The sequence below is a fragment of the Puma concolor genome, chromosome C2 (genome assembly GCF_028749965.1).
Source record: "Puma concolor isolate L17-30 chromosome C2, mPumCon1.1.hap2, whole genome shotgun sequence".
NCBI lineage: Eukaryota > Metazoa > Chordata > Mammalia > Carnivora > Felidae > Puma > Puma concolor.
In genome coordinates this window covers 15528414-15553259 of record NC_141675.1, presented here as the reverse complement: position 1 = coordinate 15553259, position 24846 = coordinate 15528414, and the positions used below count along the sequence as shown (strand labels likewise).

At 39.5% G+C, this 24846-nt stretch overlaps 1 protein-coding gene across 16 annotated transcripts in view; it reads right to left on the bottom strand.

Annotated features, from left to right (window-relative positions):
• The window catches only part of NEK10 (NIMA related kinase 10), a 228850-nt gene that overhangs the window by 42550 nt on the left and 161454 nt on the right, over positions 1-24846 (bottom strand). For 13 of the 16 annotated variants that reach the window (XM_086674176.1, XM_086674172.1, XM_086674167.1 and 10 more), the window contains 5 exons: positions 20252-20435; positions 20058-20144; positions 18250-18304; positions 7773-7810; positions 7533-7673 (listed from right to left, as the gene is read on the bottom strand). In XM_086674176.1, coding sequence (XP_086530302.1) covers positions 7533-7673; positions 7773-7810; positions 18250-18304; positions 20058-20144; positions 20252-20435 — 505 coding nt within the window. The remainder of the gene's footprint in view (positions 1-7532; positions 7674-7772; positions 7811-18249; positions 18305-20057; positions 20145-20251; positions 20436-24846) is intronic. The other 3 variants (XM_086674168.1, XM_086674169.1, XR_015239919.1) reach the window with 2 other exon arrangements.

Here is a 24846-nt window from a genome sequence, read left to right as displayed (position 1 = left end):
CTAACCTGGGGAAAAAGACATAGACATCAAAATCGAAGAAGCACAGGGTTCCCATTAGATTCAATAAAAAACGACCATCAACAAGGCATATTATAGTCAAATTCATAAAATACACAGAAAAGGAAAGAATTATAAAAGCAGCAAGGGAAAAAAATCCTTAACCTATAAGAGAAGACAGATCAGGTTTTCAGCAGACCTATCCACAGAAACTTGGCGGGCCAGAAAGGAGTGGCAGGATATATTTAACATACTGAATTAGAAAAATAGGCAGCCAAGAATTCTTTATCCAGCAAGGATGTCATTCAAAATTGAAAGAGAGATAAAGAGTTTTCCAGACAAACAAAAACTAAAGGAGTTCGTGACCACTAAACCAGCCCTGCAAGAAATTTTAAGAGGGACTCTCTGAGGGGAGAAAAAAGACCAAAAGCAACAAAGACTAGAAAGAACATGGGAACACAACCACAAACTCCAACTCCACAATGGCAATAAATTCATATCTATCTTTCTATACTTACTCTAAATGTCAATAGACTAAACACTGAAGTCAAAAGACACAGGGTAACAGAATGGATAAGAAAACAAGATCCAGCGATACACTGTTTACGAGAGACCCATTTTAGAGCTAACGGCACCTTTAGATTGAAAGTAAGAGGATGGAGAACCATCTATCACGCTAATGGTTGCCAAAAGAAAGCTGGAGTAGCCATACTTATATCAGATGATCTAGATTTTAAAATAAAGACTGTAACAAGGAATGAAGGAGGGCATTAGATCATAATTAAGGGGTCTATCCACCAAGAAGATTTAAAAATTGTAAACATTTATGCCCCCCAAGATTTATTTATGTTCCAAAGGTGGGAGCACCTAAATATATAAAGCAATTAATCACAAACATAAAGAAACTCATTGATAATACTACCATAATAGTAGGGGACTTCAACACCCCACTTACAACAATGGGCAGATCATCTAAGCAGAAAATCAACAAGGACACAATGGCTTTGAATGACACACTGGACTGGATGGACTTAAGATACATTCAGAACATTTCATCCTAAGCAGCGGAATACACATTCTTCTCCAGTGCACATGGAACGTTCTCCAGAATAGACCACATACTGGGACACAAATCAGCCCTCAATAAGTACAAAAAGATCAAGATCATACTGTGCATATTTTCAGACCATAACACTATGAAACTTGAAATCAACCACAAGAAAAAATTTGGAAAGACAATGAATACTTGGAGATTAAAGAACATCCTACTAAGGAATGAATGGATTAACCAAGAAATTAAAGAGGAAATTCAAAAGTACATGGAAGTCAATGAAAATGATAACACCACAGCCTAAAACCTCTGGGATGCAGCAAAGGCAGTCATGAGAGGGAAGTATATATAGCAATCCAGGCTTTCCTAAAGAAGGAAGAAAGGTCTCAGATACAAAACCTAACCTTGCACCTTAAAGTGCTGGAAAAAGAATAGCAAATAAAACCAAAAACTAGCAGAATACAGGAAATAATAAAGATTAGAGCAGAAATCCATGCTATCAAAACAAAACAAAACAAAACAAAACAAAACAAAAACAGTAGAACAGATCAGTGAAACCAGAAGCTGGTTCTCTGAACGAATTAACAAAATTGATAAACCCCTAGCCAGTTTGATCAAAAAGAAAAAAGAGGGGCGCCTGGGTGGCTCAGTCGGTTAAGCGGCCGACTTCGGCTCAGGTCACGATCTCATGGTCCGTGAGTTCGAGCCCCGCGTCGGGCTCTGTGCTGACGGCTCAGAGCCTGGAGCCTGTTTCAGATTCTGTGTCTCCCTCTCTCTGACCCTCCTCCGTTCATGCTTTGTCTCTCGCTGTCTCAAAAATAAATAAACGTTAAAAAAAAATTAAAAAAAAAAAAAAGAAAAAGAAAAAAGGACCCAAATAATTAAAATTAAGAATGAAAAAGGAAAGATCACAACCAACACTGCAGAAATACAAACAATAATACAAGAATATTATGAGCAATTATATGCCAATAAATTGGTCAATCTGGAAGAAATGGACAAATTCCTAGAAACATATACACTACAAAAACTGAAACAGGAAGAAATAGAAAATTTGAACAGACCCATAACAAGTAACAAAATTGAATTAGTAATCAACAATCTCCCAAAAAACAAGAGCCCAGGGCCAGATAGCTTTCCAAGGGAATTCTACCAAACATTTAAAGAATTAACACCTATTCTCTTGAAGCTGCTCCAAAAACTAGAAATGGAAGGAAAACTTCCAAACTCTTTCTATGAAGCCAGCATTATCTTGATTACCAAAACCAGACAGAGACCCCACTAAAAAGGAGAACTATAGACCAATTTCCCTGATGAACATGGATGCAAAAATCCTCAACAAGATATTAGCCAACCAGCTCCATCAATACATTAAAAAAATTATTCACCATGACCAAGTGGGATTTATACCTGGGATGCAAGGCTCATTCAATATCTGCAAAACAATTAATGTGATACATCACACTAATAAAAGAAAGGACAAGAACCACATGATCCTCTCAATAGACGCAAAGAAAGCATTTGACAAAATACAGCATCTTTTCTTGATAAAAACCCTCAAGTAAGTAGGGATAGAAGGATCATACCTCAAGATCATAAAAGCCATATATGAAAGACCACCGCTAATATCATCCTCAATGGGGAAAAACTGAGCGCTTTCCCCCTAAGGTCAGGAACACGACAGGGACGTTCATTCTCGCCACTGTTATTCAACATAGTATTGGAAGTCTTAGTCTCAGCAATCAGACAACACAAAGAAATAAAAATCATCCAAATTGGCAAGGAGGAAGTCAAAATTCCATCTTTGCAGATGACATGATACTCTATATGGAAAGATTCTAAAAGATTCCACCAACAAAACTGCTAGAACTGATCCGTGAATTCAGCAAAGTCGCAGCATATAAAATCAATGCACAGAAATTGATTGCATTTCTATACACCAATAATGAAGCAATAGAAAGAGAAATCAAGGAATCAATCCCATTTACTACTGTACCAAAAACCATAAAATACCTGGGAATAAACCTAACCAAAGAAGTAAAAAATCTTGGGGCGCCTGGGTGGCGCAGTCGGTTAAGCGTCCGACTTCAGCCAGGTCACGATCTTGCCGTCCGCGAGTTCGAGCCCCGCGTCGGGCTCTGGGCTGATGGCTCAGAGCCCGGAGCCTGTTTCCGATTCTGTGTCTCCCTCTCTCTCTGCCCCTCCCCCGTTCATGCTCTGTCTCTCTCTGTCGCAAAAATAAATAAACGTTGAAAAAAAAAAATTTAAAAAAAATAAAATAAAATAAAAATAAAAAAAAAAAAAGAAGTAAAAAATCTATACACTGAAAATTATAGAAAGCTTATGAGAGAAAGTGAAGAAGACACACAAAAAAAAGGAAAAATATTCCATGCTCATGAATCGGAAGAACAAATATTGTTAAAATGTTGATTCTACCCAAAGCAATCTACAAATTCCATGCAATCCCTATCAAAATAACACCAGCATTCTTCACAGAGCTAGAACAAACAATCCTAAATTTTTTATGGAACAGAAAAGGCCCCAAATGGCCAAAGCAATCCTGAAAAAGAAAACCAAAGCTGGAGGCATCACAATTCCAGACTTCAGGATGTATTACAAAGCTGTAACTATCAAGACAGTATAGTACTGATACAAAAACAGACACTCAGATCAACGGAAAGAATAGAGAACCCAGAAACAGACCCACACATGTATGGCCAACTAATCTTTGACAAAGCAGGAAAGAGGATCCAATGGAGTAAAGACAGTCTCTTCAGCAAATGGTGCTGGGAAAACTGGACAGTGACATGCAGAATGAACTTGGGCCACTTTCTGACACCACACACAAAAATAAACTCAAAATGGATGAACACACAAAAAAAACCCATAAAACAGGAAGCCATCAAAATCCTACAGGAGAAAGAAGGCAAAAACGTCTTTGACCTCGGCCACAGCAACTTCTTACTCAACACATCTCCGGAGGCAAGGGAAACAAAAGCAAAAATGAACTATTGGGACCTCATCAAGATAAAAAGCTTCTGCACGCTGAAGGAAACAATCAGCAAAACCAAAAAACAACTGACAGAATGGGAGAAGATACTTGCAAATGACATATCAGATAAAGGGTTAGTATCCAAAATCTATAAAGAATTTATCAAACTCAACACCCAAAAAACAAATAATCCAGTGAAGAAATGGGTAAACGACATGAATAGATACTTTTCCAAAAAAGACATCCAGATGGCTAACAGACACATGAAAAAATGCTCAACACCACTTATCATCAAGGAAATATAAATCAAAACCACAATGAGATACCACCTCACACCAATCAAAATGGCTAAATTAACAACTCAGGCAATGACAGATGTTGGCAAGGATGTGGAGAAAGAGGATCTCTTTTGCACTGCTCGTGGAAATGCAAACTGGTGCAGCCACTCTGGAAAACGGTGTGGGGGTTCCTCAAAAACTAAAAATAAAACTACCCTATGACCCAGCAATTTCACTACTAGGTATTTATTCAAAGGATACAGGTGTGCTGTTTCAAAGGGGCACATGCACCCCAATGTTTATAGCAATGCTATCGACAATAGCCAAGGTATGGAAAGAGCCCAAATGTCCATCTACAGATGAAAAGATAAAGAAGATGTGGTGTGACACACACACACACACACACACACACACACACAATGGAGTATTACTCAACAATCAAAAAGAATGAAATCTTGCCATTTGCAACAATGTGGGTGGAACTAGAGCATATTATGCTGAACGAATTTAGTCAGTCAGAGAAAGACAAGACCAGAGCTCTAACCCCTGAGCTATGGAGCCTCATCCTGAGAAAGACAAATATCATATGACTTCACTCATATGTAGAATTTAAGATACAAAACAGATGAACGTAAGGGAAGGGAAGCAAAAATAATATAAAAACAGGGAGGTGGACAAAACATAAGAGACTCTTAAATACAGAGAACAAACTGAGGGTTGATGGAGGGGTTGTGGGTGGGGGGATGGGCCAAATGGGCAAGGGACATTAAGGAAGACACTTGTTGGGATGAGCTCTGGGTGTTACATGTAGGGGATGAATCACTGGATTCTACTCCTGAAATCATTATTGCACTATATGCTACCTAACTTGGATGTAAATTAAGAAAACAACAACAAAAAAGGAGTACCAGATAGAAAAGATCATGTTATAATACAGTCACTTGGTACTCTAAAATCATAGTTCTCACCATTTTTTTCTTCCATAGCATATGGAAAATGATGTTTACATTCTAGACAGAGTCCTGGAAGCATACCAGGTTTTGACAAAATTCTTCCCGCCCTGACAACTTTTTCCAGAACATTTAGACAATACAGGCTGTGGCTGTTGGTTGTACATAATGTTCCTTTCATCCAAGCATGTTCCTTTCTATCCAAAAAGCTAAATCAAACGTTAAGTGAAAATACATTAATACAGTCTGCTTTAAAAAAATTAATCATCCACACATTTCAGTGTTTTGCCTATTCTGAGTAATGAATATTTAAGATATAACTTATAACTGCCCAGACCAATAGTGTCTCATGACACCGTGGTCCGAACTTATTTCCCTACTGTTGGAGAGCTCTATTTATGGCACCTTCTCTGGGGTGCCTGGGTGGCTCAGTCAGTTAAGGGGGCAACTCTTGATTTTGGCTCAGGTCACGATCTCCCGGTTTGTGGGATGGACGGTTTCTGCGCTGACAGCACAGATCCTGCTTGGGATTCTCTGTCTCCCTCTCTCTCTATCCCTCCCCCACTCATTCTTTCTCTCTCTGTCTCTCTCTCTCTCTCTCAATATAAATAAAACAAACTTTAAAACAAAAACAAATCACCTTTTCATTCTCTGAGTTAGGCTAGAGACACAGAGAAAACAACTGGAATGGAGCATGACTTGCAGGTGAGGTGAGCTAAGTGGATGGGGCTGGTATCAGTTGTTTGTGATCTGATAAAGCAAAAATAGTCCAAATTTACCCACAACGCTAAAAAGTATGACTTCTGTAATGAACAGAAAAATAATTTTGCCTTAAGATGGAGAAAAATAAAGGTTTTTTTTTACTCGAAAGTAGAATAACCTATAGGTACTAACCCAAATGTTCTCATATGCGCTGATGTGTCTACAATATTAATAGAAACATTGCCCTTTATGGGTGAACTTTTGTATTCACTGACAACACTGCAGTATATTGTTTTAAATAAGAAATATGTCAGTGAACTTTTAAAAACTGGATGGAACAGACTGTAAGTCTAAAAAATACAATATATTACATGTAAACTGCTATAATGTGATTAGTTTGTTTAAAGGTCAAGAGATCTGATCAATTTCATGGATATAAAATAAGTCTAAAACTGAGCCAATTCAACATGCCCTTTAGGAAAAGGAATTCCTATTATGAATCAGAACAGAATTGTGAATTGCTTACATAAATACGTGTTCTGCTCTTGCTATTATAAAATCAATCCACAACAATCACTTCAGCTTCACGATTATGTTACGTATGAACTTACCTTATGCCAGACAGCATGGTCAGCATGATAACTATGGACATCTTAATAACAAAACCACCTCTTTTTTTGCATCTATGCTGATGGTGTAAATGGCCCCAGACTGTCAATAACTCTTCCAAAGCAAATTTAATAAATGTGAAGACATGGACTAATGTTACCAAAAATCAATTCTCATCACTTATGTTCACCATAGGTGTTAACTCTACAAAAGAATGTGAGTTAAGGAAGCCAAAATGAAAACAGCATTAAGCAACAATTTCAAATTAACCAAAGTAGTAAATTAGAATTCAAGAGTCATACATGCATACATATTAAGAGCACAATTGCTATACTTTTTCCCTGAATTGTCCAGACTTAGCTAACAGTTTTACTACTACTGTTGTACTTTGGTCCTCTTTAATGGAAATTCAAAACATTAAGTGATACACTCACCCTCCCCCCCAAACCATTACTATAAACTTTTATGTTTTAAGAATCCATAATTTTTAAATTATTAACAAAAAGAGGATACAGTATTGTTTTAATCAGATACAAATAGAAATAACTAAAAAGGACTATCTATGCCAGAATAAAGGAGCCAAAGATAAATTTCACTCCTTTGTATCATATAGGCATAAAGCTTATAGAAAATGAATATAAAACAGTTACTATTTTTTGCTAGGAGGTATGCATTTTAAGCACAAATAGTTTAACTGGCTAACATCCCCACCAAAGCAGAAGTGTAAATTTTAGAAAAACAGCCTGTAATTATTTCAATCAAATAAGTGAACACAGAAAGCATTTTGATACTGTTAAATTGCCAAACTAATAATGGTGGACAAACAAACCAAATTCTCCTGCCGCTTGTATTAAAATTACCTCCCAAGCATCATTCAGACCCATTCAGTCCCAACTATAATTCTGTGTTCGCCCATCGTGTGCTTGACATCAACTTGATCTAATAAGTACTACCATGATCTCTGAGATTGCGAAGAATCACAGCGGGAAGGCTATGGGACTGCCACCCCGTCACTAACTCGGCCTCTAGCTCCTTAACGTGGGCCCTGAGCATGAGGGGTGGTACTTTCAGAAGCAGGTCAAGAGGCAGCAAAGCTGAAGAAATAAAAGGGGGAAAGATATGAAACGGTAACATAAATCATACTGAATATCAGGTAGGCATGTGTGATTTTGTTACTGCCAACACGAAATTACCTGGTCTTGGTCTGGATCCTATTCCACCAGTGAAGTCCCTGAAAACAGAATTAGGGGCCGTTACGAGGACTCATTCAACTTGGATTTGACTAACATTGACTGAAAGCCTATACCCCACTATGCTTTACATTGTAAAAATTGAAAGAAGATTATTTTCCCTCAAGATGTTCTTGAGAGCTTAACAAACAGAAGACTAAGCCCATGCAAGCCCACAGCAGACCTGACATTTTACTGGCACGTGCAAAAACCCTATCTCATCACAGTGGTTTAGAAACTCTCAGAATGATTAAGCTGGGGAGGGGCAGAGAGAGAGAAGGTCACAGAATCCAAAGCAGATTCCAGGCTCTGAGCTGTCAGCACAGGGCCCGATGAGGGGCTCAAACTTGTGAACTGCAAGATCATGACCTGAGCCGAAGCCGGCCGCTTAACCGACTGTGTCAACCAGGTGCCTCGGGATTTAAATACAAATAAACATGGTTAATAAATCTCTTACACCGACACTTTCATTTTAAGCATATAATTCTTGACACATAAATGCAACACATACCTTCAGTTACCAAGCAAAACAAAACTGGCACTCGTTTACCCACTGACCAGCTGACGTGCTAGATTAATGGCAAAATCTTTGCATTTGATGGCAAGTTCCTTCCCTTCCTTTCCCGCTCCTAACTCCCCACCATACCAGCACTCTCCTGATCCCATTATTTTCTCTGTCCCTTTCCCAGCCCAAGTTTTCAGAACCTGGAAAAGTCAGTGAAACTTGCCAGACTCGTACAGGTAATACACATCGCCTAGTTGTGGGAGAAGCAGCATGTTTAAAGAAAGAAAATGGGTAGCCCCCGCCCTCAGAAAGAGGGGCATAATCTCAGCAGTGTCCAAAGTGGGCAGGATGCCTCCCGGCTGAGGAGCAGACCGTCTGTTTCAGCACCTCATGCCCTCACATCCATGACATACTTGCTCTATCACAGCAAGTGCCAATGAATAGCCCCGCCCCTTAGCCTTCCGGGTGGGTCTAGCACAGCCCAATAGAAATATAATGCAAACCACAGACATAAGTCTAAATCTTCTGGTAGCCACATTTTTAAAAAGTAGAAATAATTTTCAGAACATATTTTGTTTAACCCTTTATCTTTAAAATATTCTCATTTCAGCATGCACTAAATACAAAACTCATGAGATACTCGACATTCAGTTTTGTATTTAAATCGATATTAAAATGAAATTAAAAATTTCGTTCCTCTGTCACACCAGCTACATTTCAGCTGCTCAAGGGTCACACGTGGCCAGTGGCCTCCATATTCAACAGTGCATTCCGGAGTCACTGTCTTCACAGAAATTACGACTGAGGCTAACAGTCATGTCACATAGCTGCAAAGCCTGTGATACCTCTTGGACTATCCTAAATGTTGAATTAAAATGTAATTTGCGAGGGGCACCTGGGTGGCCCAGTCAGGTAAGCATCTGACTTCGGCTCAGGTCATGATCTCACGGCTCGTGAGTTCGAGCCCTGCGTTGGGGGCTCAGAGCCTGAAGCCTGCTTCGGATTTTGTGTCTCCCTGTCTCTGCCCCTCCCAGCTCATGCTCTGTCTCTCTCTCTCTCTCTCTCTCTTAAAAATGAATAAATATTTTTTTAAAAATTAGAAAAAATGTAACGTGCAAAAATCTTTTATTCCTAAGGTTACAGGTACTTTTGATAGATCATAACCACTCACAGGTCGAGTTAACTAGATGAATCTTCCAGTTGTCCTGAAGAATCCAAAATTCCAAACATTTTTATTTGTTAAAAAAATGGGCTAGTCATATATGTGAAATAGACTATCCTGACAATGCTGAGTTGCTGCCAACTTTGCTACTCCTTAATATAATTCTAAATTCTTCTTTAGGGGATCTAAATGAACTTTAGGGGATCTTTAAAAATAAACATCACACATTCATTCAACAAATATTGATGAAGTGCCCACTACGTGTAGAAACTGTGCCAGACATTAGAGACGGGATGGTGAAAAGAAACAATCCTTAGCCTTGGAACTTACAAGATTATATAGGTATAGCAGAAAAACTGTTAATTTCTCTGCAAATCATATCATGGATCACAAGAAAGCATACTCATCTGAAATTGCCAAATAGAACAGACTAATTGTAGCCAGAAGGAACAACATTTAACTACACAATCGTTAGGTCCAGATGGACAAAAGATTGAAATTATGCAAAGCCTGAGGGAAGTCTGCCTCTAGGACTGGATTGAATGTTTATGCGCAATAGAACATTATGGCTGCAGATGATGGTTTCCCATGAGAGTGTAAGCTGGAAAACCGGCAGAGATGACTTAACACAAAGAGAACAGTCTAGAAATGTTTTCTGGTGAAAAGGCTTAATATAATGAAGCTTGTGTCCTCTGAAACTTTTAAAATGGGCATTGACTAATAGAACTTCAGGCTGATTAAAACAGAATTGCAGAGAAATGGAAGGTTTCAAAGGATTCCAAAAGGTCATGCCTCCAGCTCTCTTCAGATCTGGGGCGACTTCATCCAGAATTTATAACCTAAAGCAGAAATTGAAGCACTGCATCTGAGTGTTAGCCTACAACTTCCACCCCAAACCAACAACAGGTAAGGTGGAGATTGAAGGTTTAGCTTTGTAATTTTTTAAATCAACTTTCCGCTGAATGAATTCAAGTTCAGAGTAAATTACTGGGATACTTACTGTGTTTAGGAGTCCTGGCCGTAAAGAGATGGAGTTCTAGAATTTTATACGTTGTAAAACTGATTCAAATATACTTCTGAACCAAGGAAATATTTTCACACGCATAGGAGGCACATTACATAACTTAATTCAGTGGTGAAAAGTAGTCAATACTATTTGATGTGGGTAAAAAGAAGAAATATTTAACCTTCTGAAATGAGAAGGTTGACTTACAGTACTAAGATAACGCTGTCTGAGGCTACTGCAATCATACCATCTGAGCTAACTAGCATTTTACCACTTAGAAGTCTCTTTCTGGTAGTGACATTCATAAACATGTCCTGTGTGAAAACACGGCATTATGCAGGATTGAGTTCTCCTGTTCAATATGGGCTTTTCACTTATCTATAATGTTAACAGAGGTGGTGTCACTACAGGAAAGGAAAATAGTGACCCTGTGGCTCTCCGTCCTTACTCCAATAACAGCCAGAAACAAACAAGCAATTAGCCAGAAAAGTTTAGAACTGTCACAGAAAAGAAATAAAGTGGTCTTACTGATCATTGTTTCTGTGAGGCTGCTTGATTGTGACATTGGCAGATAGGCTAGGTTGATTCTGGCCAGGAGTGATCAAGTATTCAATTTAAGTAAAACAAGATATGGATTATGAAAAGGGCGAGTAGAGAAACCTACAAGTCAAAATAAGCAAGGCTTCTGCTAAAAGGAGGCAAAACCCATAGGTCCTGAGGTTCTACAAGAGTCTTTCTGGTCACATATATGATGCTGGATGGTCTCAAATGTCCACAATCATCTTTTATGTGACTCAAAGACTAACGCCAGGTGCACATCCTTGGGTACAAATTATGCATATCCTGATTTATCAAAGAAGTTGTGAACCAAAGGCCTCTCCAAGACCGCAAACATCCAATATCTCAAACCAACCTGCCAACTACACCCTGTTGCCTTGGCAACAGGATGCAAGCAGGCATGGAGAAATCTTGTTGCCTGAACAACAGAATCTTTAAGAAAAAAAAAATAAAGTAAAATGGGGACTTATGCTGTGACTATGGCAAAGGCTTGTAGGTTCAAGTCAATAAGTGGGACTTTAGTCCTATTCCAAAGAGAGATATAGAATTTATGCTAAGATAACAGTCATTCATCAATTAATTAACAAGTATTTGGGGGCTGGCACCTATGCACAATACACTGCCACCTAGGAAATGCAAAGATGGACCTGGCATTGTCTGGTATGTGCCAGTGTACAATTATAAATATTAATTGAATGAATGAACGAATGTTCTTAAGAAAATCATAATACAATGACCAAAGCTTACTTTGTAGTCAGTGTATATAGTAGTTAGAGAAGTTGAAGGCACTGTGTGCATTATCAAATTCCACTATACAAGATAATTTATAAATTGAAATAAAAGTTAGAATGCAGTGGATTATATCTATCTATCTATCTATCTATCTATCTATGTACTGAGACTATAAAATCCAGATAGAAACTGGTAAAAGTCATGCCCATTCTTAATTCCTTCCTAACAAGTAGTAATGGAGGCAGGAAATTTTAGATTATTTAGATCACTGAAAATGATTAAAATTAGAAATTTCAAAAAAAAGTCCTAATTATTGAATTTGTGCTTTTTTTCTTGACACAGACAGTAATTAATCCAGCTTTTGACTATCAATGTTCACAAAACATCAAACAATAAGGATAATTACTTAATATGATTATTTCAAAACAGGTAATGTTTTGTGACAGATGACTATAAAGAGTGAATTGCGCTCTTTTACTCTGTGCAATTTCAGAGATGTCCACATCAAAATAAAAGATGATTTCCACAAACACTATCATGCACTTCAACATTTCTCAATATATGTGTGCGGTTCAAATCTCTAAAACTGGGAACTTAAAAATGGTACAACCACTCTGGAAAACAGTTGGGCAGGCTTCTTTAGAAAGTTAAGCACCACCTACCATACGTTCCAGTCATTTCATTTCTAGATATTTACCCAAGATTTTTAAGAGTATGTATCCATATAAAGACACAAATGTTCATCACAGCTTTATCTGTAGCAGCCAAGTACTGGGACTCAAATGTCCAGTAACAGATGAATAGAAAACAAACCATGATATATCCATACAATGGGCTACTACTTAACAATAAAAAAGAATGAACTATTGATAGACTATGAAAACAATATGGACAGATCTCCAAATAATTGCGCTGCCTAAAAGAAGCCAGACAAATAAGAGTATGTACTATATAACTCCATTTACATGAAAGTCTAAAATGCTAACTAATCTAGAGTGCAACAAGCAGCTCAATGGTTGCCTAGGGTGGGGAGTGAGGAGAAGTGAGGGTACAAACAGACATGACGACACTTTTACATGGATATGTTCTCTATCTTAATTGTTATTTCACAGGGATATGCATATTCAAAACTTATCAAATTGCACATTTTAAATATGTGCAGCTTATTTTGTGTGAATTATATCTCACTGAAGCTCTTAAAACAAAATAACTTTTCACAATCTCATTCAAGAAAAGTTATTCAAATAGACCATCACATGACCTGTACATGTGTTAAAAGCAATATATAAAAAATATTCCATTAAGTTCACTTTTGTCTGCCTTCTGTTACTTATGAGACGGAAGCTAAATGTAAGTCAGTTCTAGTTATCTCATGGTTCGACATCTTCAAGAGAGCTAACTGGTTAGCCCTCAGTAGAGTATGAGTTTATCACAACCAAAGCAGCTATTTGGTGACACTCAGATCGATAAGCATTTATAGGAGTGTCCCAAGTGACACTCCTGTTCATGACTCTCCAATAACATGCAAAGAATGAAGATGTAAAATCAAATGTCTATTCTAGTAAGTCAAAAGCCTAAAAGCAAATTGTACTCAGTGAATATACATATAGTGTGAAGGACCTGTTCATCATTAGGAAATGTGGGTCATCTAGAAGCTCCCCATAGTCTACCTGTATAATGTCAAAAATGCTATCCTGACATCTCCAGATTTTCTTGGGGTGGGGAGGGGTAGGAGAGCCCTGGGAATGGCTGCTGCCTGGATGGCATCCTACTGAGGGAGATTTCATGTCTGGAGATCTGAGAATGGAGATTTGGAGATTCACTTTCTCTTCATGAATGCTACAGTTCCAGAACTGAGGAATGGGGCTCTCTCCACTGATGCAGAACCTCAGCTTTGACTTTGGCTTCTAGGACTTTCGGTGATTTGGGGATGGGGGAGGAGATACGGGGAGGAATATGTCAAGAAAAGGAGCCCACAGGAATTATTTGCTGGCTTCATGTCACTTCTGCTCAGTAGTTCATAGAACAAGTATATACTTTTAAGAGTTGAGAACGCATTCTCTCTTGGTCTTGCTATTAGAGTCTGGAAAAAATTTCGTAACTTGATGATGACTTGGCTCACCAGGATGCCTTCCAGTTCTAATATGATGTTTCCTCTCACCAGCCCTGAGACCAGTATTTCTCTGAGGAGGCAGACGCTGTCCCTCTAGTTCCATTTGCCTAGCTCCATTTGAAAGTCTATGGCAAATTATTAGGGAGGTACATTGGTCCTTCAACAGGCAATTGGCTTAAATCTGGTCCCTGATATCTGGGGTGATAGAATCTCAGAATTTATGCTCAAGTTTTCTCTCTGAGCTATTTAGCCAGGACCAACTTTGAATTCTAAACTCTGTGGCTTTTTCTCAATGGTACCAATTCTGTTGTTTTAAGAGCCAATAAGGATCCCCAAGGGGGAGAGCTGCCCAAGGTCTCACTGTAACTGGTCTACCGTTTCATATGTGACACAGAATACCCAAAAATCTCTGCAGGCTTGATTTTCTACTTATTTTTATTCTACTTTATAGCTCTGCTATCTTCTTTTAGATTCTAACTTCTCATTTAGCAACTAAATATTTTCTATTATGTAGCGTTGCTATTTTCTTTTAGATTCTAACTTCTCATTTAGCTTCTAAATATTTTCTATTATGTAACTTGGCTATCTTCTTTTAGATTCTAACTTCTCATTTAGCTTCTAAATATTTTGCAGAATGGTTTCACATTTCACTTCAGTAAACCAAGAAACCCAGAAACATCCTAAACAAATGAGATGGCAACTAACTTTACCTTTAATGTCTTTTAATTTAAGGAATTAGAAATACATTTTCAAATTGTCTCCTTTTAATTCAGAGAAGGCCTGGGGGTTACTTGGAAGGACATCAAAAGTCATTAACTGTCTCTCCTCTTAGTTGGCATGAATCACAGGCTGTCTTTTGTCATTCATCTTCTTCTGAAGTCTGTCCTTGTCTCCCTGTTACACTCAGAGTTCCTTGAGGGAAGAGAGCTCGTCTTAAACTGACCTGTGTTCCTGATGGCATGTTACACTGCACCACACACAGCACAGCTTTCAAATGTTACTTTAGCTCACGTCCTATTCACCTATGCACCTTCTGATGCATCAGCCTCAACATCTGCACCATTTTCCATCTTCCACCTGTTGGCTTGGTCATTAACCTCAAGTTAAAAGGGTTAATGTAATTACACTCTGTAATATCCCTTTTTCGATGAGCTTCAGATTGAACGTCTCCTTTCTGTTGGTTCTAGTTTAGCCAATTCACTATAAAATCTTCAGATAATGACTAGTTTTAAAAGCCAGTTCAAGCTCTAAAACATATAGAACCTATGTTTCTTTTGTTTTTGAAGGTTTGGACTTAACTGGGCTCTTTCAAATAAGACAATTTTCCATGAATCCTTTTAGAAAAAAAAGACCAGAATTATTTAACAACTTCAAGATGCCTAAATTCATCTAATTGGCAATTCCCATTTTAATATAAAATTCTTTTAATTGGGGAGTTAGACCCATATGTCATGAGGCATTTTTGTACTAAAATACTTGTTTTGCATGTATTTTATACTTTTAAGCACATTTATATCACTGAATAAAGTATCCAATAATAGGAGGGAAAAAAAAAAAGCCTTTTAGGGATGTTCTTAAAAACATAAATAGTCACAAACCCGGTAATGGCTAGATTCCAGAGCGCGCTTGCTAGTTATGTTGTGGGAGAACTCGTTGGACATTTCCCTATGCAAATCAAATACTGTTCCAAGCAGTTGGCTAGATTTCCAGATCAGCTCACAAAAGTCTACTGAACTGGTGATGTGGCTAAGGTAGAAGCCCTGATACCGGAGTTGAGGAGGACATCCTACTCTGTGGTAGCATCAGACCCCCAGCTCTGCAGCCACATCTTCCAACCCTGTCCCCTCTCTTGCTGGGCCAACAAGCAAGAGCTCCCATGGCTCCAGGCTCCTGTGTGTGGCTTCCTTGTCTGTGGAAAGTGGGAGCAGAGGTGGTGGCTTAGGGACAAGAAGCCAGAAGGAAGGCAATTGGAGGGAACTGCAAGCCCAGCAAATTCCTTGGGCGATCCTCTATTTCAAGTCCCAAGTCCTCTAAATCCCCCATTCTGGTTCTCCTGGGGTTCGGGACTGTTTCTCTTTCCCCTGCCCTCTCCTTTACGTCTGACCATCACTTCTCGGCACATCGGCCTACTAAAAAAATGTGTAGGATTCCCTCAATGGCCCTTCTGGTATTTTATGCACTCTGATAGGTTTTCCTTGGGTTTTTGTCACTAGCAACACTGGAAATGAATTAGGAAATTAAAAGGCTTCGCGCTAACCCTTTCTGAGCCTTACTTGGAAAAAAATAAGTAATTAGTGATGCTGTATCTTTGACTAGACAAAAAGTAGTTTTCTACATGAACCCTCCTTTGCCCCCTAACTGAACCCTTCAGGATTTTGCAAGGCAGCTTCCTCATTCTGAAATTCATCTTCCCAGTGGACAGCAGTTCCATTCTGGCTGCCCAGTACCCGCTGTGCTCCCTGCAGCAAGGACCTCCTGATGGACTTGGAGGGGGCAGTCGATCAAGGAACTCAGCTCTCCCGGCAGCGGTAAATAGGATTCCGATTCAATCCAGGCCAACTGACTCTCTCTAGTAAGACACTGAGTCCTGAGAAAGGTGACACATGGGTGCCAAAAGCAAACTGGGAGATCCTTTATCCCAGCATCAGGGCCTTTCTGATTCTGCCAGCAGTGCCTCCTCCACAGACTTCAGGGGCTCATCTGGCTCTTATTCCTTCCTAAGTTTAGAACCTCTGGGGTTCTAATTACATGAGCACTGCCCTCCCCACCCCCCCGCCATAAAGCCTTTTAATGAACCTCTGTTGCATGAGTCAACAAAAGTCAGGTTCATTTGCTGGCATCCAGAAAGCCCAGCTGAGAAAGCACACCATAGCCTTACCCTTTTGTCACATTGCATGCAGCCACGTCCCTAGCCAGGGTCACCCACAGTGCCACAGACCACTGACTGGAATCACCACCTACGCGCTTATGCACAGGTAGCCTCAACTGGTGTCTCTGACTAAGAGCTGTCTGGCAGTCCTTCTGCCTGTCTCCACTCAGTTGTCTGCCCATCTTTATATTGGTTCTTCCCAGGTGACCACTCCTCAAATCTAGACCATCTTCACAGCAGTGACCTTGAAAATCATCTAGTAGACAGAAACCACCAAGTATAATCTTCTCTGCTTTTCTAGCTTAATTTTGTCTTTGCCCCCTTTTCTTCAGACACAGAGAAAGAGCTGTCCCTTCATCTTTCCCGGACCCACTCTCTAGGCTCAAGCTACTCTGTGCCTGTGTCTTATCAATTCCTTTTCTCTCTTTATCTCTCCTTTCCACTGGCTGCCTCTCCTTAGTACCAGTCACCCTGAAGTCATCCTGATTCTAAAAAGGCCCCTTTTCACCAAACGTCCCCTACCAGCTAACTACCTCGCTCACTCTTAGCTTTCTTCCCCCCATCACTGCCTCTGTAACTTCTAAGCGCACCACAATCCCACTGCTGCCAACCTCACTCAATGCTATGGAAACTGCCCTCATGACAGTCACCAGGGATTTCACTAGGCCAAACCTAATGGTTTCGTTTTAGTTTTAGCCCAAAAGATAACTCTTGCAGAAACTGTTGATTATCCCCAAATAAGTTTCTTTTTCCCTTTAAAACAGAATCCCCCAAACATATTCATCCCTCCCATAGGAGATGTGCTCCTATGATTACATTCTGGCCAATGGTATGTGAACAGAAGGGATGACCACAATGTCGGGTCCTGTCCTTTCCACTTCCTGCTGGCTGGGGTGTGGATGTGATGTGGTCCACATTTGCCACATTCGCCATGAGGATGAGCCATATAGCCCACCCGAGGAGGTGGAAAAACAAGATATAAGGAGCCAGGGCTCCAGAGGAGCCCATAAAGCACAACCACCTGCTTTCCCGGTCCACCCCTGAGCTCCGAGAGGCTAACTGCTTAGCTGAAGGTCACAAAGCTAGAATTAAACCCTGACCCAAGCTTAGTACTCTTTTCCTAATGTTTATTTATTTATTTTGAGAGAGAGAGAGCGAGTGAGGGAGAGAGCAGGGGAGGGGCAGAGAGCAAGGGAGACAGAGGATCTGACGTGGGCCCTGCACTGACAGCAGAATCCGATATGGGGCTCGAACTCAAGAACAGTGAGATCATGACCTGAGCTGAAGTTGGACGCTCAAGCAAATGAGCCACATGGGCACCCCTAAGCTTAGTACTCTTTATGGTAGGCTGCTTGGTAAACCGTAATCACTGCTGGGAGGGTGGGCTCTCACAGCCTCTAGTACCACATGTCCATGGCGACTTCTAGCCATCAGGTTTCACTTTAGCCACCAATAACTTAGCTCTGCAGAGTTCTGGGAGCTCAATGTGTACGTACCTTGTTTGGGATTGTCTTTCTCCTCCCGAGGCACTAAAACTTCTCTTTAAAATGCCTGGAACAAGAACATAAAAATATCTTTATATTTTCCCTCTACAAACCTTTTATTTATTTACCTATTTATTAATTTAAAAAAATGCTCCATCCTATAATATGAGCAATTTTACATACTCTAAAGATGGTCATCATTTATAAAAGCATCAGCTGAAATATAATGTTTCGAATTACTGTTTACTTAATGGGATTGTGTAAGGTCCTTTTTCCAAAGAAAAGGTACTAAAAAGGCAACTCTGTTACTAATAGCCAATAAAGGAAAATAAAATATCCATGTCATAATTATCCTAAAGCCCTTGCCAAGATACCTACAAGTTGCCACATGCAAGTTTAAATGTTCAACTTTTCCTCCTCGTTTCCCCACTGACCCTCCCCACTATTGCTACCCAGAATATAAAAAGCTGAATTCATCTCCAAATAGCCAGTAATTAACTTCTTCTAGAATTTGCTACATATGAATGAATATTTTTCATTTCATTCATTTCATTCATTTCATTTCATTCATTCATCAATGAATTTATAACATTCATGTTTTCCCAATCAAATATCAGGATATTATATCTAGCAGGCAGGAATTTGCAGGGAAAAATCAATGTTGGAAACTGAGATCGTTCCAGAAAATCTGGAACACATAGTCACTACTTTGATGGACAATTAAATTTGGAAAGAAACAAAAAAAAATGAAGCTCAATCCTTAGGGTTTAACTTTGATCCTTAGGGAGATCATTTTAAACCTTTTTTTGAGATTTTCATAGTATACTCCTTAATGAGAGAAATTTATTTACACTAACTTTATTTCAAAATATTTCTATCCTGGAATGCCTGGGTGGCTCAGTCGGTTGAGAGTCCGACTTCAGCTCAGGTCATGATCTCACAGTCCATGAGTTTGAGCCTCGCGTTAGGCTTTGTGTTGACAGCTCAGAGCCTGGAGCCTGCTTCAGATTCTGTGTCTCCCTCTCTCTCTGCCCCTACCCTGCTCACACTTTGTCTCTCTCTCTCTCTCTCTCTCAAAAATAAATAAACATTAAAAAAATTCAAAATATTTCTACCCTAATTAATATGCCTTCAACTTACACTTTTAAAAGAATTATTCTTTCCTCTCCATATTCTAACTTCTCTTTTCTTTCAGTTTCAGATTTGTTGAATGAATTGAATCCTATCTTTCCTTACAAATTTTATCCAAATATATCTTTTCTTTTCTTTTCCATACCCCATACCCCAGACTATTTACTTTACTGTTTTAAAGTAAGAGGCAAAATTAACATATGTACTGAATTTATATAACATATTTTTCATAGTACTAAACAATTAAAATATTTATTCTACTTTAGTGTTTGAAATTATAATCTATCCCTTACATAACATAAATAAAATCATACAAAACTTAGTCTACTCCAAGACTAACTTCTTCTCCAGGTCTCTCACCCTTAGAGAACAGATTCACAAGAGGTCACTTCCATTATTCCTGTGGTTATTTAGTGTTTCTCCAAATTAGTTATCTCCACTCCGCAGTTACAAGGTGTATTTGCCAGTAGAAATAATAAAACTATTCATTTGACAGCTAAGGCAACAGCAGACCACAGTGACGGTTGGCCTCTGGGCCTTCCAGAAGGCTAGACAAACCTGTCCTAATTAGCACTGCACCTAGAATATAAACCGCTGCGTTACGCATATGATGGCGGTCACCCGACTCCCAAGCGTGATTCCCAAACCACGACCTACCGGAACCCCACAAGCCGGCAAAGAAAACTTACTGAATGTAGATTCTTTCACAGGGCTCGAACTGGAGCTGCTGGAGTTGTCCGAAATGTCCAATTCCTCATCTAGCTCTGAGTACATGTCTGCACATGAACAGAAGAGTAACAGAACAAAGAAAGAGAGAAAATGAGCCTTGAAACAGACAACATTGAAGAGCGCATTCACGTGGCCACCACTTCACTAGAAATACCTTTGTCAATATTTTCCAAGTTGAAGGTCTCCTCGGACAGGATTTCATCACAGGCCCTGTCTTCATCCTTACCGCAGGGGGCCTGGAAACCCTCGGGGGGCAGGTCTGCGCTTTCTGAAGGTTCGCTCTTCAGGCTGGTGCCTCCACTGCTACTGCTACTTAAGCTTGCCTTCTCAAAGGTGTCCTGCGAGGGAAATTCAACGCACAGCTGTCTTTTCTTCCTTCCTCCGCTAGGACCCAACGCTTATTAGAACATACATTAAAATGCGTGCTAAGCATATATATTTGTGCTAACGTACCACCGGTTATTCCATCTGCGCATTTGTGGCTGAGTTCACGTAGTCCCTCTCTATAAAAAAATGCATCCCTGCAGGCTACCACGGGACAGACAAGAACAGAGGTGCCAAGATGCTCAATGACAAAGGTCTGTGCGATGCGGCAAAAGAAAATGCAGCGCTAAGGGAAGGATACGTATCAGTTAAGTGGAAATTACTGTCACCTTAATAACATTTGCCGTCTCAAACAAACATGGGAATAAAAGGTACAGCATAAGGAGAACAGTCAATGGTGTTGTCATAGCACTGGATCGTGACATGTGGTAGCCACGCTTGTGGTGAGCAAAGCATAAGGTAGGGAATTGCGGGTGTATACTACACTATCCCGTACTGTGTCTTATACCTGAAATTAATGTGAGCTCACGTGCCGGCTATACTTAGTAAAGTACAACAATGCTACCAAATCTCAGCACCACAGTGGGCGAGTAGGACTTAGTTTTTTCAAATTTCAGGAAACTCTGCAGCAGTAGTGGATGCTGCCAGGCCATGGAGAGAGAAAGGCGCCGTCCTCTGAAAGGTGCAGAGACCAGCACAGGCTCCAGTGGTGACCAACGCTTGCTCGAGACAGGTCCAAGGGTTTACTTTTGTTTTGGATGCTTTTTCTGAAACTGAATTGACACCCACAGCCACCAGAGGCAAGTTTCTAAACTCCATGGTGACAGAATTGAAGGTAAAGAAAATCTAAGACCATATGAGCGACGGGTGTTAGAAGTCTGCCTCCGAAAGCTCTCGCGTGTTTCTGTTCCCTAAACAAGACAAAACACGAAAAGAATAGCAAAGACATTTTGTGCAATGCAAACTGTCCCATCAATGTTATCTCTTTTTCCTAAGAGTTTTTTCACGGTACTTTCCTCAAGCTTCCACCAAGATGCTTGGAGATCTTTCTTGCTCCGTTGGAGCTAATGTGCAGTTGAAGCGTTTTCATTTTCTTTGTCGAGTCCTCCATCCAGTGACTGCTTTGTGACTCAGCATTGTTCCTTCCTGTTTTTTGGGTCTACTCCTGTCTACTACTTTAGAACCTAAAATGGAAAATGCTTCGGACACCCTTTGGATTGCTCATGCGTTCTCAGAAATCTTCCCCATGCTTAAGACTCGTAAGGAGCTTCCAATGCCAGCCTCAGCGCTGCTGAAGCTCAGCCCGGACACCAAATTCAGGAGCTCCTTCTAAGGCTCACAACTTTCCTTCCGAACTCACTCAACCCCTTCCGTGTCTTCCTCCTTTTTCTGTCCCAACCCGCAGATCCTTCTTCCTCCAACATCTTCAAGTGAAGTCAGAAATGTACACAGAAATAAATTTAGGGCTTTCACATCCTTATGACTTTTTATTCGAAATCATTTACTGCCCTATTCTAAAGCCCACAACTGTACTTACGACCCTGTAGGGACCCTACACCCAAGATGCAACAGTTGCTATCAATGTTTAAAAAATAAAGAGAGAGATAATTTTTGAGTTGACAAAACTCTATTGCATTGATACAATTAGATGTCAGAATTCATATATCTCGAAAACTGGCAAAACTTCAGCAAAGGCTTTGTTTCTTTTTAGAACAGGCATGGAGAAGACATCAAAGGAAGACATTTTTTCTTTGGACAAATGAAGAGTGTAGAGAAGCTGTGAGTCCTGACACAGGTATCCAAGACTTGAGGAGTTTTGACTTGTAACCAATACCAAAGAACCAGGAACCAGATGGCTTGCAAATCAAGTCATTTGCAACCAGTAAAATTGCATCCATAAGTAATTGGGTGTTTGCTTAACTTCTGAAAAAGGGGAATTCACATACTGAGAGAGATGCTTTTTCAAACTCTGTAAGAGGGGAAGCAATAAAGCGATAAAGCAATGTAGAATGTATAGTTTGTTTTAGTTTGAAAAAAACCCCTCTGTTTCTGTAATCTCCTGCAGCAGTTTTGCTTCAAAAAAATCTATATAGTTCTTGAACTTGACATAAAAGATACGTCACTGTAGACACATTTTCCCAAATGTGATTTCCAGACTTTTTTCTTGTGAATATTTGAGTACCCAACTCATTGCCAACTCACCCCTTGAAGAACTGGAGGCTATTTTAGTCCCTTTTGAATCCCTCCACGCCTTGCACGATGCTTTACACATAGCAAATGCTTAATGAGTAGTTGCTGTATTGAGACAGAAGGGAGAAAAGGGCCAGGGAAGAAGGTGAACTCCCCTACATGATAAGTAGGTTTTGTAACGTCTGTGTTTGTTTTCTGTTTGTTTGTTTGTTTCTTGTTTTTGTTTTTGTTTATCTTGCCCGTTTATCCAGAATCCTGGGTCAGAATCCATCGTGCTGTTTCTCTAAGAGCTGAAGAGACTATCTGGTGATACACCAATGAATAAGAGTGAATGCTTCCTTTCCTTTTTCCCCTTTGCATGTTTGAGAAGTTGTAAAGCTCGATTCATCTGTATTAGAGATGGCTGGCCCGGCAATGACAATCCGGCTCCTCTGTAACCCAGCAGGCCCTGGCTAAAGGCAGAAATGGTTAACTGTTTTTAACCTGAGAGTTGAGGCCATTAAGATGTTTTTGAAAGTTGCCTCCAGCAAGTACATACACCTATTAAAGGGAGCTGGGGGGAGCAGGGAGGTGCAGCCTTGGGGGATGCAATTTGGCTGCTGTCATCTTTTTTACTTTTTGATTACTTAAGATTTTTCTAGGAATAGAAGAGGGAGTTAACTACATTTTTTTTGGCATCTACATATCTCCCAGGAACGGATGGACACATTCTGTGCATCAATATGGCAGCAAGAAGAAGACAATGCAAATGAGACAATAAAATTATCACTGATATGGAAATCATCACCATTACTGGAGACACTTCCTGTCACAGTGCTGTTATAGGCACAATTATGTTTAGCTCGGTTTTGCTCATTATAATGTAATTTTTTATGTGTGCAGCACATTACAATACATTTTCAGTTGAATAGCAGTTCTAACAGTAACAGCCTGACATTGCCTAAATTAACTGCAACAGTAGGGAAAGAATTAAGAGAGCTATTTTATTAAAACTAGTGCAATTTTTTAAATTACCCAGAATGTTTTCTAAGGAGAGAGAAAAGCAAGAAATAAATATAAAACATAACACTAACTATATCCTATAGATGCTTTACTTTAGCACGATAAAGAATGTACTATTTCTTTTGTTCTAAAATAGTCACTCTATTTGAGCTATGTCTTTGCCTAGATTCTCCTATTTGTTTAGTTAATAACATTGACCTTAGACACATAAGTTCAGGGCTACCCACGGCTTGACAGCAATTCACCTGGCTGAGGTGATCTCTTTTTAATGGCAAACCACGTTCTATGCTTTTCATGGAGGATGGCAAAAAGAAAGTCCAAATAGGAGACAGATCATTACCGCATATTATTGCGCATAAGTTCTGTCCCTTAATTTCAAAGTATTAAAAAAATCAGCCAGTGTGATCGAGAGGGCTGAAGGGGCCACACAGACCCAGGCCATAGCTGAGTGGACTGGCCACTTCAGCAGGTGTGGTGAGAGGCTCCTGTCCAGGACCTCACTCTGGGACACTTGGTTTCGCCATCACGGAGAGGTGGGCTGCAGGAGCAAGCTTGGAGCCTGGTCCCTTCCTACGGCAGCTGAGGATCTTTTAGCTGCAAAGTTGTTTGGTGGATACCCCTGTCTATTTTGTTTATGAAATCCTGAAGTATTTCCCTGCTCTTGTGTTCCACATATCAAGTAGAAGGGCAATACGTTCAAATTAAACCAGAAAAACCGGCGTGTAAGGTGCTGGAAATAACTAAATTTACAAATATTATATAATAAAGGAAAAATATTATCTTCAAGTTCGGATATTAATTATTTTTTATTTTGGACTTCTTAAAAACATTCATACAAAGCTAAATGTTTGGCTTTAATATAATTAAATGCATATAATTATGATCCTACTATTATCATGACATTCTCTTAATTAGAACTTCTTAAGAGCACAAGAACATACTAACGAACTATCACCAAAATAAGTAAATTAGAGAATGAATTAATTATAACAATTCAGTATAAAGTTCCACTATCAAATTTACCATGCTTGATAAAGTTTCACTGCCACCCCATAATTAATCTAGTATCAGTAATAGGTTCTCTGTGTTTCCTAATTCAAAGACAGGTTTTCTAGAAGTACTACTACTAATAAGGAAGAAGAGAAGAACAGTGCTATAGTCTGAAGGCATCCCTTATTAAAAATACCGAAGATTTAGTCTACATCAACATTTACTGACCACCCTTTTGTTTCA